Genomic DNA, 15,847 nt, shown 5'->3' on the forward strand with positions numbered 1-15,847 from the left:
TATATATATATATATCATCTCCATAAACCTGAGAATCTATAAAGTATACAATATTATTGTTAAAGATATCGCCTTCCTGAAGAAGAAAACAAAAACAGAATCCTGTGTGGTGCACAACACTGTACGAGTGACTGTACGAGAAACAAAAAAAACTTTTCTTACTGGACTGGAAAGACATTAACACGTGAACACAGAACAGAACCATGGTCATGCACATTTCAACAAGACTGAGTATCAAAATTATTTCTATACAGAGATAATACGTAACAGTTTGTAACCCCTCAAAGCAAGTAGATAACAATCTGAAACAATCAACAATTGTACAAAAACAAAAGTACATGCTTTTTGTCCTTTGTGCTTGTTTGTGTGCTTAAGTAAAGACATATCCAGGAATCAAGGTGCTCACCTCTGAAGCATCGTTTAGGCAGTCGCATCTACAGGAAGTTGCACTAAACTGGAAAAGCAGCACCATTATTGTGACAACCGCCACCACCAGTGTGGTTCACATGTTGTGCTGTTGTTGAGTGGAAGTGGGGCGTCAGTTAACGGAATGGCCACTGTTCCGATCATGGGTTCGAATAACTCCAGATGGTTCGATAGAAAAGCTCAGGGAAGCAAGCAGACACAGTCCAGCCAAGACAACAAATTCGTTTTCACTCTAGAGGTCTTTTTGCTTTAAAATAAACAAATTACAACTTTTGGAAACACTTCATAAAACATTTTTTGTTTGGTTTTTAATGTCTTGCTTCTTTGTGGCGTGCCAAGACAAAACAGACACACTATCGACCTTTAAGTCTGTGGAGGACAAAGAGTGCCAAACTAAACAATCAATAAAAAAAATGCTCCATTATTTAGATGAAAAACCTTTTAAATTGCCTTAACTTAGTTATAAAAAGGGACAATTACATTATTTTATTTGAATTTCTTCTGTGTGTGTAAATTTCTCTATTCACAACAGCCAAGAAAAGACACAATCAAGACAGACTTGTGGACTTTCCAATATGTCCATAATATTGAATAATAATGTTTGCAAATATCTGTCAGAACTATGTCTCAAAATGTTTTTTATTGAATAGGTTTCTGGTGCATTGAGAGAAACTATTTTGTGTTTGTTTATGTATTAATATTTGTTTGAGTATTTCTCTGTTTGCATTGTTACCACAATAATCCAAAGACATCCCGAAGCTGTAAAGTCATAGAAAATAAACAAAGAAAAATAGACTTTAACGTCAAAGCTTTGACATTTAGGAAACAAAGATTTTTTTTTTTTAAAGACAATTTTGGACTTGTTTTTCAAATACTGCACATATTTATTTATTTCCAATTAAATTTAAATCCTTAATCAATTTGTTAAACATGTACTAAAAATAGCAGGCTCCAGCCCCCCGTGACCCTGACAGGGAAAAGCAGAAGAGAATGGATGGAATTTACTAAAAATATTTGTTTTAAATCGTGAATGTATTTCAGTGTTATTTCCGCCTTAGTGTCTACGATTTCAAGCAGCTTTCTGACTGTTCAAGTTGAGCCTGGCATTAACTAACCAAAAGACACGACGATGATCTTATGATGAACTTGAAATTACAGCTGCTCAATTTGCATAACATAATAAGATATTTATTGAGAAATGAAAAGGTTGTAGTTGAAACATAATAAATGGATAAATAAACAAATGAACAACAAGAAATAAATGGATAAATTGGCAAATATGAGAATAAATGCACGAGTAAATAAATGCTATGCCTATATTTTTGGGATATTTTAAAGAATATTAATTAACTGAGTCACTCATTTTTTTTAATTTAGTTCTAATCTTGGCAGTTTTGGTCTTCCATATAGGTAAAAAAAACCTTCCCCATTCCACAGTCAATAACAAATTCAAACAAGTGATACACAGGTCATATTATGGCTCAGTCACACTTGAGTGAAACTACAACTATAACCTCATTGTGACTGGGAGAAATGAATAATTGCCCAGGAGCTGCACTGAATTTTTCACATTCGCCAACCAATTGCAAGCATTTGTGGTGACCCACTGGGGAGATCGAGAGTGCAACGCCCCTACGTCTGTGCAACCAGTCCCAATTGTAACTGCCGAGGTCGCCTGCCGGGAGAAAACCTGTTTTTAAACAGTCGTTGTCCAATTCAAGACTGACTGCCAGACAAACAGAAAAAGGTTTGCAAATTATTGTCCGTTTAGAAATGCAGACAAATTACCAACATGTTGCAATCTGAGCCAGTTTGTTTTGTTTTCAACAGAGAACTCAAAACAACTGGCTTTCAATTGACTGCATTTTGTTAAATTCCTGTGTAATTTTCAGTAAAAATTGCTGTCCTGCAGCAATTACGTCACCATTTCTGAATTTGTATTTCAGATCTTTGAGGTTCTGGCTGGACTCTTAATCTAAGCAGTGATGTCCTGTGTCTGTAGATAGCAACAGATTTGCAGTTTTCACTGATTTATCTTAGCTGATTGCTTTATTATCACAAACGCATTGCATTTAATTTCCAACTTGACCATATTCAGTGACAGACTGATAGAAGACTGACTCCATCTTGTTGCTGGTTCGTCAATATCTTTGTTCTTGGCACACCACAGTGGCTTTGAAGACAGCGACTGACTGTGAGTGGTTGCAGGCTTGGTCTGCACCTTTTGAAGGAACCATTTCAAAAGCAAGTTCATTGCACACGGTTGCAATAATTGTGGTCACACTGCGACCTCCAACCAATGTTTTCCCCAGTGTGACTGTAGCGTTACAGCTTCATTCAAAGTGATATGAAAAACTGAAGCGTTTTGATAAAAAGTACATCCAATTAGCTTCTGTGACCTCTTCATCTCTCACGACATGTATCGAAACAAACCCTGGAGGACATCAGTAATTATAGGTTTGACGTTGCTAAAAATGAAGCTAAGATATTTGGAATAGCAGGATTTCTGTATATAAGGTTAATTTTCTACTTAAAAATACAGATATATATTTTTTTAGGACAAAACATTTTGTTTTTTAAACTCACATCTCCCATTTTTTCAGATTTCCTTCTCCACACAAAGACTTTTACACATCCACAGAACAAACCCATACACTAATACGCTGGTATATTTCTCTTTAGTTTTTTTGGTGCCTTCGGAGCAAAGAGCTCCCATTTCTACATTTGGACTATCATAACCCTGTGGCTCCATTTCTCTTTTATACAAAATATATAATAGAAATGTTTAAACCCATCACCGACAATCCACAATCTCTATACCTACAGTAGGCTCTGTGTTAAATTTAAAAAAAGGTTCTTTCAAACAATCATTTATCACGTAATGTTTAGAACACACGTTGATACAAATAAAGAGGAAAACATCACTGAGGAATCAGAAGAGCACCGACGTGTTAAAAAAAGGGACATGGTGTAGAAATCGATGTTTTTGTTGTCTAACATGGGGGCGGGGCAGTATAACTGGCCAAAAAAAACAGTTTCCTGCTACAGCGATACCAGGTGTTTCTTATAACTGCTACCTCTGTTCTTGCCGGTCATGTGTGTTCATAGTAGTTATAGGCACATGTCAGTGTGTGGCACTCTTTAATTGGATCCATTTTACAACTCATCTTTGATCCTCTTGTCGTTTCTTCCATTGCTGCATGCAGCTGCCAGCTCCTTCTTCCCGCTGGCGCTGCTTGGTACGACCTCCTTAAACCACTCCCAAGAGGCTCAATGTGTGACCTTCGCACAGTTACATCCACCCCACGCCCTCATGCCCCCTCTCTTCCCTCCCTCCCCGTACGTTATGGATTCTGTAGTAGGCCCTCCCACTGGATTGGCTGCGAGAAGACCTCTCTCTCCAGCCACATCTCGTAGCTGTAGTGGAAGTCCTCCGGCAGCTCTACGCGCTGGCCCAGCACGCTCTGCAGGCAGTTGTCCACGGGCGCGAAATCTCCGTTCCTGTTCCTTTCGTAGCGGCGGCTGTTGAACTTCTCGATGCTCTCCCGCAGGGCACACTCCTCTGCCTGGAAGTCCCACGGCCGTGCGTCGATATCTGCGATTTTTACACAATTTGAATTTAAGTGCCTGCTTCTTCTTTCTATCTCCTACTCTTTCCCGCTCTCTCTGTCACGCTCACAGTGACAGCTTGCTTGCTCTCCCAGCAGGGATGGAGACCCTGAAAAGTCCCCCCACCCCACTGCCACCCCCATCCGTGTTGCCATAGCAACACAAACCAGACAGTTTGCCATTGGCTGCTGGACAACTGTACTACACACATATATGACAGTATAGGAATCATGCAACCAGCTGCACAAACACCCACATACATGCAGTAACTACCCTGAACGTTCCTGTTTTCACAGCCCCGGGTACACATGTTCATTATGCTGCAGTCTCCTCTCTGTTCATCAGCTCTGAGTGAGGAGCACTGCTGGGGCCAATTAGCTCTGTGACTGCTTCGTTTAGGAAGATCTAAAAGGCTAAACTGAATGTATTCTGAGCAATGCTGCAGGATGTTCCTAATTTAATCTGTGACTCCAGCCTATCAGACTACAATTTACTAAGCTCCACTCGACAGTTTTTGACTAACATAATAAGTACCCTGTGTCATCATCATAAAGCATACAATAAAACTGTCACAGCTGTTCCCATTAAAACGCTGTTAGAAAATTCTATTTTGCATTTTTAAATCGGATTTTTAATTTGCCTGCCTCTCGCCCTATGACAGCTGGGATAGGCTCCAGCGCCCCCCGCGACCCTGAAAAGGATAAGCGGAAGCGAATGGATGGATGGATTTTTAATTTGTATTATTTATATTTTTACTACATTATCTTTTCTTTTAGCTAATGTACTTTGTCACTGTGAACTAAGAGTCAGACACTGGCTTATCATAGACATATTAATGCATACTGACATTTTTTTAAAGCACACTGCAGAAAATCTGAATTTGGAAGTGCTGTTATAACAGCGTTTGTCCAGCAGAGGTTGCTCTATGTGTTCAGCACTGCAGCACAGGTAGCAGAGAGTCATCAAAGCTGAATGGTGCAGAACAAATGCCTTCTTCACTTAAGTTACAGTAACTTTATGGTTTAGATATACTGTATGTGTATTATACATAAAGAATATGCGTTGCTATATTTATTAAAGGATTTTTTTTGTATCTGTCCCCAAAATCACATATCAGTTGCTCCAAATTGGATAAAAATTGGCTAAAGAAAAATTCCTAGACAAAGTGTTAAAAGGAGTAAAAATGAAATAAAACCCAGAGAGCACACGAGTCACAAAACATAAACTGGTCTTTAGTAAATCAAACTGAACTGTGCAAACAGATGGCTGTTCCCCAGTACACAAGGATATATTCTCTTCCCATGAGACGTGTTTTTTGACCTTTCGTCCACACATAAACAATGTTTTAGGTCAGTGAAAACGGAGCTTCCGTGCACAGTGTTATTTGTAGCTTCTGATTGGCCAGTATTTTCAGATTTTTGGGGGTTTTCGTGATATTTTTCAAAATGTAAGCAGAAAATCCCTGTTTCAACAAATCCCAGCATACTACTTCTGCCAGCTGCTATTTACCGTTTCCATAGGCCCAGTCATCATTGAGCCTGTGCCGGACCTTCTGGTAGATAGCCGACATGGTCTTCATGTTGCTCTTCCTCCACTGGCGGCCCAGGTACTTGGTCTGAATCTTGAGCAGTTTGAGAACATAGAGCTGCATCATGGCCTGCTTCACCTTCAAAGCCCTCTTCAAGATGGGGGCAGACTTGAAAACAACCAGCATCTGAAAGAAAGATTAAATATAATGAAGCAAATTGAAGGAATCTTACAAACTAAATGTCCCTTTAACAGGATGCACACTAGTAAGGAGGCAAATATCACTTTGCATTCAATATAAAGATATTGAATTCAGGTGGGTGTTCCAACCTAAGGCTTCCTTATGAGACGCAGACTAATGCAGATTTACACACCATGGTCCTCGAGTGTTTCCACTTGGTCAGCTTGTTCAGGATTCTCAGCAGATTAATGCAGGAAAACAGATTCCTCCAGCAGAACTGACTGCTGTCTCCGGCTTCCTGAAAACACACGTGGAGACACCGAGATCATCATTAAACAGCGAGCGCTACGTTCTTAGCTGACTATTACTCATTGAGGCTCAATCAGTGTGACTCACCAGGCTCTCAGCTGTAAGCTCAGGCATCTCATGGACCACACAATGGGGAAAGTCCAGCACACATATACTATAGTGTGAAAACACAGAAACAAACAACGAGAGACAAAAACTGATAACTCTGCAGATCAACCTGTCACCTGTAACTTAATGTGAATCTGTATGAACCTCTTTTAGGTTATTACACAAACAGATGCTTGTGCGACTGATCGTCGGAGGTTGAATATGGTGACGTAAATGGCGCTGTAAGTCGAAAGGATGAGAGAAAAGGATCCTACCTGTTTTTGGCACTGATGTAAGACATGATGTTCTGGTTAAAGAACTTGAGGATGAGTGGGATACAGTTGGCAAACACCAAGTGCTGGGAGACAATCTCAAACTGCAGGGAAAAAAAGAGGAGGCGGCAGTGAGGAACAGTCTGGAGAAGAGCCATGGCTGAAAATGCAACGGTTACATTTAGTGATATGTATTGAAAGAAAGGAAAGCCAATCAATCAGTCAATAATAGTAAAAATAATGCAACACATTTCAGACTTTTCATTGGGGGTGTGGGGAAAAAACAACCCAATATTACTGCTGAGTGTGGAAAAGATCAGGAGCCAAGTGGGGTCATTTCTCATGCTGAAGCTACAGTATTCATCTCAATGCCGAGTTTGTGTGGGTCTCAAACAATCCGCAACCGATTTGGCTTCCCACTGGAGCCGCTTTCCCCTTCAAAATTGTGTCAGCATGTAATCTCCTTTAGTTGCAACAGAGGGCGCTATCATTCTAAGTTTACAGAGCAGCTTTTCAACTATGTAGATATCCCTTACTAGCATCAGAAAAATTCATAATCACTGAAGCAACAAAAAACTGAGATACTAAGCACCAGAAATGAGGATGTATCATTTTTCAGTGAGTTTTACGTCCTCACTGAGATGAACTCCAATTACGAGTCTGTGTGGCTGAGTCAGGGGTTTGCGAGTTGTGAGTGAAGATAAAGCTACAAACGTGTGAGGGGGGGAGGAGGATGAAATGGAGAAAGCGATGGCACACTTGACTGATTAATCAGGCGCAGGACTGGGGAGGTTACAGTGGGGGAGGTGTATGGATTTTATCAGGGAAGAGAGGTGACATGTAAGAGGAGGAAAAGTAAGTTAAGGTGTATGTAGGAGGGCACAGTGAAGGTGTCTGTGTGTGTGTGTGTGTAACCTGATAGATATGGTTGAGTTTGAAGTGCTTGAGGAGCAGGAGCAGCAGAGCAGAGATGGCCTTGACGATGATTTCCTTGTGCCGGTTAACATCGATTCCCAGCTTCATGCTCTGCAGGACGGTGATACTAAAAGAAACACACGCTGTAACTGTAAGGCCTTTGGGTCTTTAACAGTATAATCACTTCTCTGACAAAGTGACAGGCACAGAAGGAGACCGAATAAGATTTATTTTGGGCTTTTTAAAAAACTTTTTTTTTTAGCCAGGACAGAACTGGAAGACACGCAGGAAACAAACTGGGGCAGACTTGAACCCAGGCACCCTGTATGGCCTTCTGATGGTTCTGCTGCCAGCTCAGGCAGGTGAGCGAGTGCGTAGTTTCAAAACACGCTCACAAAAAAAAAAAGAAAGAAATGGATTTCAGCCATGAAAATATCAGACATCTTTCTTTTTTCTGAGTGGGTGTTTTTGCATCAGGAAAACTGTCTCTCCTTTCATTGGCGTGTCAGCGAATCTAAAACAGAGCCATCCTACAGACCACGAACAACCCACAAGTAGTGCATTTCCACCAGTGCTAACAGCCAAGAAAATCCATAAGAAAAGCAGGCTGTTTTTTTTCTTGCCAAGCAATTAGACAAAAATAAAAATAAATCGTACATAAACAGCAGTGCAAAGATGCTCCCGAGAGAATTTCTTTCTTTTTATTCCACACTGCATCTTTTTTTAATTATCGCTGAGCATTATTAGCAAAAGTGTGTTTACTCTTCAAAACTGTCTCATCTAAATATGGCTCTAGATATTTACAGCATCATGACAAAATAAAGAAAAAAAAAAAACAGCAGCACGGGTAGGGGAAAGAAAAGAAAGACAGTCAAGGATCCCAGCAGTCTTTCTGCAGTACTTACGGCATCTCCTCAGGCAGCACATCAGCCAGGATGTTGATGGAGTCCGTTTTGGCTTTGGAGGTCGGAGCTGCAGCGAGCAGTAGCTTCAGGAGGGCAATCTGATGCAAAAAAGAACACAAAAATAGAGGAATAATAACAGGATAATCATTCAAGTTTCTACAGTACCCTCTTAAAAATCTTGTAAGCTTTTTTGTCCTCCACAAAACACATTTCATATGAGATAATGTGCAATAATTTAATGCTAGCTAAAAAAAAGAAGCACGAAGTGCTATCAGAAATATGATTGAAACCAGTACAGAGACAGTTGCTAACCACTGAGACTCTGTGTTAGACTATTAAAGATTTAATGAGCTGGTTTTATTAAACAAAGGTCAATAACTCCGGTGAGAATTTAATCATTAATCACTCACCACATACTGTGACAGGTTGGGAAGCATTCCCAGGTACAGCATCTCTGCTGCTGTGTCCTCCACTTCCTCTTCACCCTGGGAGATAACACGTGCATACAGTGGAAAGTCAACACTGAGTGCTCAATAGGGCAACATTCGAATCTTTCTTCCAAATTTAAGTTCAAACACCTGAACAAAGGCAGATATAAGCTCAACACTGACAGAATTGGGGAAATTAGAGCCAATCACATGATGTGATCACAGCCAATCGATCGAGTTAATGTTGCTGAACCAGACCTATATTCACGTTCATGCTCAAGTTTGACATCAGCCACTGTATTTCACACAGTTTTAATGTTACCGCGCTGACAACATCTGTCCAAAGGCAAAACAATGTCTTTGTATTGGTAAGAATTAACAGATCTCTGGATCACATGATTCCTTCTTGCAGCCAGTGTGGTCCTACTGGCTTCACCTGCCCTGGAGATGCTCCAAAAAACTGCAATGCTGTGGACTTGTGGCTGATTTAAACTTCTGCAGTGAATCTTTGTAGAGACCACGACATAACCTACATAAGCATTGAGCATGGGGTTAAATACTTTGCAGTTATGTGAATTAGATCTATGCAGTATCACGCATATATATATTTCCGGTATATATAGATATATTTTTCATTTATGTTCACCTGCTGTCACAAGCTGTGGGTAGTGACTGACGGGATAAGGTCATGGACACTAGCAGCATGAATCACATTCACAGGTGTTTGTTATCACCCGCAGAGTTTGGGTGAGGACCTCAGACATTTAGGATGCAACCTTCTGCTGGGAAGCCTGGGGTCCTATGATTCATGTACTGTATATGTCAAGTAAATGCCCGCGGCAGTCACTGGAACACGTCGGATACACGGAGGCTCCAACAACACTGGAGCAGAGATGTTGCCGTGGCACCAGCACGGTATCAGGCAGGTGGTTTACGGCTGTAGCTGATCAGTGGACAGAGATCTGAAGGACCGCTTATGCCAACTGTGCAAGATGCAGTTCTAAACCTTAAATATGTATAGCTGGCAAAGAGTTTGGCTTGATGGGAATGGTACTTTCTTCATTTTTAATGTATTTGTGAGGTTACTGTGTCTGGTGCATAAGCCTAATAAGTCTTAAATCAGGCGTGCTTGGAGAAATCATTACAGTTGTGCCTGCTCCCTGTAATACACTCTATATTATACACAAGCCTGGTAGGATTGCTGACCAGAGTCAGTGGACACTGCTGCAGCTCCTCTTCCCTTTTGATCTGCACTTCAGCAATGGACATGTACTTATGCTGGAGAAAAAAACAAAAACATATGAGAATAATTGTTAATTAGCATCGTCGGCTGACACCCAGAGCTGTGTGATTAAGCATATCAGTCTGTTCTATGAAGACGTTATGGATTTTTCAGTGGGAGGCCAATTTCAAGAGGATTCAACAGTGTGGGAGTATTGATTAACGGAGACTATATCCACAAGGAAGTGGATAAGGGCATCTAGAAATGTGAATTTGTGTAAGAATGACTTACTAAGTCAAAAACATAGAAAATAATCCCACAGTAATTCCCACACTCACCTGTTTAAGAGTCTTGACACTCTCATGGATGGGTCTGGGTAAGCCCACCAGGGTTTCTGTGTCACTGTAAAGTAGCAAACAGCACTCGAATGAAGAAGTCGGCAAAAACTGAATGAATACAGATATTTAACAGTCTTAGATGAAGCACCTACTTCCCCAGAGTAAAACCGATGAACTTGTTCCTACTCGTCTCGAGGAAGTGCTCGATGTCTTTCTCCCTGAAGACACAGGAGCAGACTTAAGCGAGATTTAAGCCACAAATATGTGCGCACACACCCACATAAACGCACACAACACAAGGTCACAGCGTACTGCATCAGCTCCCTCTCAAATCTCATCGGGCACACGGTGTGCTGCTGCTGTTCTCTGTGAGAAGGGTTAAGAACCTCCTACTGATCAGAGTCTAATCACCATTGTGTGATGCAGCGCTCTGACCAAAGAAAAAACACACAGTAACGAGAGCGCCCAGTGACACGGCTCAGTTAAAGAAAAGGCTTTAACTGATGCACTGCTATAAAGTGTTTGTCTTCTCTGAGATGTATTATTCAACAGCAGCCCCCTGCAGAGACACCCAGGCTTGTGTCTGAAATACACAGATGGAGAGCATATTGTTGGACGTTGGCGAGGAGAGAAATCTGGAGGAGGTTGTGTTTAAGATCTACTTTTAACTTCTCGAAACCAGGGTGGGAAACAGACACCACCTTCCCGTCATGTCCCAGCTGAAGTTTCCTGTACCCCAGTGGTCACCATGGTAACAAACCAACCAATCCTTTGGAACCTTTGTAGAATAAAACGTCATATCATGAACAACTTTCTGACTTTTAGGAATACAGATTGCAACAACATTTTTTTTATTAACCTGACTTTAGGGGCCCAAGGAAGACCTTTGGGGAAGTTGACCCTCTCTGTCGGTGGTCTTAGAGGAGGTGGCGGTGGTGGCGGTTGGATGATGACGTCGCGGTCCAGAGGGTCTACCTCACCCTCAATACCACTGTCCGTGTCCTCAGGGTCCTCCTCTTCGTCCCGGGCGTCGTCGTTCTTAAAGGGGTCTCGCTCGTTGTACGTGTCCAAGCTGTCCTGCTTGACCAGGGGCTGGGAGACAGAGGGGAGAGGAGGGGAAGGAGGTGCAACCAAGGAGTTAGCAGCTCGTCCAAATTTTTAAGACATAATAAATTCCAGTTTTCACTGCAAAACCAAGAAGTGATTGAAAATCCACCATATAAACTTTACCTGTGAGTTTATCAGCTTTAAGCACCTTTTTCTCTGCAAATGTATATAAAATCATGCAAAAGGAATTAAGGTGCTTCTATCTAGACTGCAGGAAGCAGTGCACCAGATACCATTTTTACTCCATAAGACGATGTGTTTTAATTAAAGTGCCAAAAAATTCACACGCATACTAAAAACTACACACTTTCAGCTCAAGCGTTCCATATGTGGTTAGTAGTTGGACCGATAGTATATAATTTATAGCAATGCAGTCTCAGTGTGAGGACTCTTCAGGGACAGCTGAAGCAAACCTGCTGCAGGAGGAGTATTAAAGAAAGCTGCTGACGGAGGTATTTGTGAGGCACCACATACTGGTCACACTGAAAACACACAGCCTTCAAAAAGTGTGTAAGTGTACCTCAATGGGAAATACATCTTCTCCTCTGCTAAAGGATAGCAGAGGAGAAGATTGACTCCACTATTATGCATCATATCACCTTAGCACAGAGGCTAATTACGACCCAAGTGAAGCTGAAGTCAATACATGTTGAGATTTACATGTCACAGTTACAATAATGAGAATGACAAATGTGCACAGCTTCTTAACAGCAAAACAAACCGCAATATATCTGCACACACCCACACAGACCTGTGAAGTGGTCTAATTACACAGGAATGAATACACCTGTGTGGGTGGATGTGTATGTGTGTGACTTAAATATGAAGCTGTATACAGGAGGCTAGCTTTAGGGATCTCCACCTCTATTGCTCACTTAATATCAAATTTCATTATTTTGAGGCAGTGATAGCCTTCCTCTTAACCTTTAAATAGAAAGAGGCAGCTTCCCCTTGAAGCTAAACGAAAGTAATTGACATCATTCCATATTAAATGTAGTGTTATAGCATCTGCAAACACCTTTAAAGCTCACTAATTAACACACATTAGAAGCAGTAATAGCAGTCTTTTTGACGTTTGGAGGGAACTATGTTTGTTTTATCAAAATACTATCAAATACTGATACTATACTAATACGCAAAGCTAAGCTAACTGTTTCTTTGGGCTTTTTGGTCATTGATATTTAAGCTGTCAACCAGCACCCCTAAAGCAAATTATTGAGGTTTAGAGCTAAGGTATGTTTAATAATAATAAAAAGTCTATAAAAAACCTTATAGGAGGATATTTATTTGTTTTTTAACATTAGCTTAGAGTTGGGTTAGCTGTTTAATTGCACGTCATGCTACACCAGACCTGGAGGCATTCGGCCCTTTGCATTATTATTTACTTCTGAATCCTATTTTTCCTTTAACCTCACTGAGGCCGGTCAGGCACAGGCAGTTTGCCCCATTTTAGCCACCAAACACTCTTTGATAAAGTCCCCTGCTACATGAAGTCCAGTTGCCTTCACCTCAAGTGCGTGAGACTGAAATAAGCTGGATGGCTGGAAACCTACATAGACACATGTTTATTACGCTTTAAGTCTTTATGCTAAGCTAACAGATATTCCGCATAAAAAACTGAAGCAACAGATTTCTTGAAATGTTCTTTTAACTCTCTTAGGTTACTGTGTCCTGTCAAAAACCTGTGAAACAAATGTGATATATTGAAGAAAGACTTCCACAACACCACAAGCAGCATGTCTGATTAAACTTACCACACACCACACATCTGCACTGAAGAAACGGGTAAAAACGCAAGCGGCAGTCTCAAAAAGACAGTGTTCATATTGAACTCTTAAGTGCCAAACACACACACACACACACACACACACACACACACACACACACACACACACACACACACACACACACAAAGCATCTTTGTTTTCTACTTCTACAATGAATGATTGTGGTAAGAGTGCAAGCATCAGGCATGAGTCAGCGTTCGGGGCATTAGTTGAGCTACTGGAGTTGATGTACAGTATTGGTGTATCAGTGGTAGCGCTAATGCTAAGTGAGCACTAATAGTGAGTGTATGGTGGGAGCGAGGGAGTGGGAAGAGGGAGAGGAGAAGGTGAGACTGTGTCGTGAGCCATTCTCTATGGAAAAGCCATTCTCTGCTATGTGGGAGGTAAAGCTAGTGGTTTTTTCTACCAGGGTTAGGGGGCAACTGCTTTTAATGCCATCCATTTACGAGAGAGGTCAACTGAAACCTACAATACAGCACCTGCAGAAGTAAAACTACAGTAGCGGTGATCTCAATTCACCTCCTCAATGAATGCATTTTAAAGACATTGACCCCTAGTCCACACTCTACGGTGCAAGGTGATTTTTGAGACCAAACCCAGTAGCAATGTGATGAAAACTACAAGGGAGATGCTCCTACTGTTGATGTCTGAAGTGAGCTTTCTTTATGGGACTGCTCCAGCGCCAGTGATTACAGCCAGCAAGTCAGCCCTGTCCCTCAAACCCTGCCGCCCCAGGAGGAAGAGGAGGAAGAAAGAGTAACGAAAAGAGGGGAAAATAGTGGAATATGAGCACAAATAAAAGAGGGGAGAAGACAAAATGGAAAAGCAAAGCAGGGGAAGGGAATGAGGGACACTTGGAGGATTAAAACAGAAGCATGCAAAAATGATTAAAATAACAGGAGACTTAAAGGAAAGCAAAAGAAATACACACATGTGCATGAAGCTGGAAACAATTAAATGGAGTATTAGAAATTAGGCAGAATGTAAGGCTGCACCAAAACCATCTATAACATCAGAATTTTGCCAATCCATTATCTATTCAAACACTAAAGAGTTTGCCCAGTGGATAACTTCAAACTCCAATTTAAATCAGGTAAATTATCTGACAAGTGCAGTGCATCCGGTCGGGACTGGATGAGTTTTAAATGGCAACAGTTAGGACACGTAGAGGAGAAAAGTAAACGCAGGTAGAAGGAGAAAAAGGAAGCCAAAGTGGCAGAGAGAGGAGATTTTGCACGGGGCGGGTTGCAGGGATGTGGGAGAGGAGTGCAAAAAGTCTAGCTCAGTGCAGAAAGAAAATGCAGGAGAATAAGAGGGAACTTGTGGGTAAAGACCTGCTTCTTGGGAAAAGGACTGTCTCCTTCCAAGCTATCAACAAAGGCACTCTGTGGGGACACAAGGAAGGAAGAGGGGCAATTAAAGAGGAAGCCTGTCCAGTCAAACTTTGTAGTATTAAAAAAAATAGAGAGGCTGGGATTCTCAAAGCTGTCCGAGCACCAAGATCATCTGTGGTCACTGACTTACAGCAGGGAACTGATGATGTTGGAACTTTTGGAAAAAGGTGACCCAGCAAAGAGTTAGAGAGTGAGAGTCTACTAGGGTAGATAGATGAAACTGATCAACATTACATTAGTTTGTATTAATAACAGCATGCCAGCAATATACACTAAAGTGACACTGTCACCTAAACGTTGTCTAAATGGATTTAGCTTCAGTGTGAGATCCGTGTGTGCTTGAGGGCTAGTACCCTGCGGCTGCGGCGGCCTCTCTTCTGCTGCTGTTGCTGTTCGATGAGCTCCATGGCGGAGGCCGGGGGCGAGGCCGCTCTCATGGCCCTGACCACCTTGATGCTGTCCTCTGGCAGTGGGGGCAGGTTGAGACGCTCCCGGTGTCGCACCTTCATCTCCTGGAGCTCCTCAAAACCTCCCAAAGTAAACTGAAAGACAGAAAAGACCCAGGTAAACAATGATTCATTTGTTATAAAACATTAGCAACTAAGTTTAAGTAATGTCTATTAACAGCGGAATTAATTTTGTAAACAATAATGTGTATGTGTTAGTCCCCATAGGGAAATAACTCTTCTGCATTTAACCCATTCACCCAGTGGGCAGCCACCAGTACAGCGCCCAGGGAGCAGTGTGCAGGGACGGTACCTTGCTCAGGGTAGCCGTTCAGTGGATTCGAACCCCCGACCTTCCCATCATGGGGCAATATTAGCCTGTTTGACTTCCCCCCCAATCAACCAATCACATGGCAGCAACTCAGTGTATTTAGTCATGTAGACGTGGTCATCACGACCTGCTGGAGTTCAAACTGAGCACCAGAATGGTGAGGAAAGACAATCCAAGTGGCTCAACCTGGCATGGTGTTAGTGTCAGATGGGCTGTGTATATTTCAGATTTTCCACATCATAGCCATCTGACAATGGTATTAAAAAAAAGGAAACTATCCAATGATTGGCAGTTCTCTGGGAGAAAATGCCTTGATGACGCCAGGGTCAGAATCTGGTGTAAACAACATAAAAGCATGAATCCATCCTGCCTTGTATCAACCGTTCTGGCTGCTGCTGGTGTAATACTGTGGACACTTTCTTGGCACACTTTGGGCCCCGCAGTGGCAATTTTGTATCATTTAAACGTCACAGCCTACAAGACAGTACTGTTTTTGACCTTGTCATGCCTTTATGGCCACAGTGTACCCATCCTCTGACTGCTGCTTCCAGCAGCATAAAACC

General features: G+C 41.7%; 1 protein-coding gene across 3 annotated transcripts in view; it reads right to left on the reverse strand.

Moving 5' to 3' along the window:
* strip2 (striatin interacting protein 2) overlaps positions 1–15,847 on the reverse strand; it is a 30,928-nt gene continuing 15,081 nt past the window's right edge. For 2 of the 3 annotated variants that reach the window (XM_004560825.6, XM_004560823.6), the window contains exons 9-22: positions 14,861–15,049; positions 14,448–14,498; positions 11,079–11,311; positions 10,372–10,437; positions 10,220–10,283; positions 9,866–9,937; positions 8,642–8,716; positions 8,232–8,329; positions 7,327–7,453; positions 6,415–6,515; positions 6,140–6,206; positions 5,937–6,041; positions 5,545–5,749; positions 1–4,021 (exon numbers count right to left, since the gene is read on the reverse strand). In XM_004560825.6, the coding sequence (XP_004560882.1) occupies positions 3,771–4,021; positions 5,545–5,749; positions 5,937–6,041; positions 6,140–6,206; positions 6,415–6,515; positions 7,327–7,453; positions 8,232–8,329; positions 8,642–8,716; positions 9,866–9,937; positions 10,220–10,283; positions 10,372–10,437; positions 11,079–11,311; positions 14,448–14,498; positions 14,861–15,049 (1,704 nt within the window). In that variant the 3' untranslated portion in view covers positions 1–3,770. The remainder of the gene's footprint in view (positions 4,022–5,544; positions 5,750–5,936; positions 6,042–6,139; positions 6,207–6,414; positions 6,516–7,326; positions 7,454–8,231; positions 8,330–8,641; positions 8,717–9,865; positions 9,938–10,219; positions 10,284–10,371; positions 10,438–11,078; positions 11,312–14,447; positions 14,499–14,860; positions 15,050–15,847) is intronic. The other variant, XM_004560824.6, reaches the window with a different exon arrangement.

The sequence above is a fragment of the Maylandia zebra genome, linkage group LG17 (assembly GCF_041146795.1).
Source record: "Maylandia zebra isolate NMK-2024a linkage group LG17, Mzebra_GT3a, whole genome shotgun sequence".
Classification (NCBI taxonomy): Eukaryota; Metazoa; Chordata; class Actinopteri; order Cichliformes; family Cichlidae; genus Maylandia; species Maylandia zebra.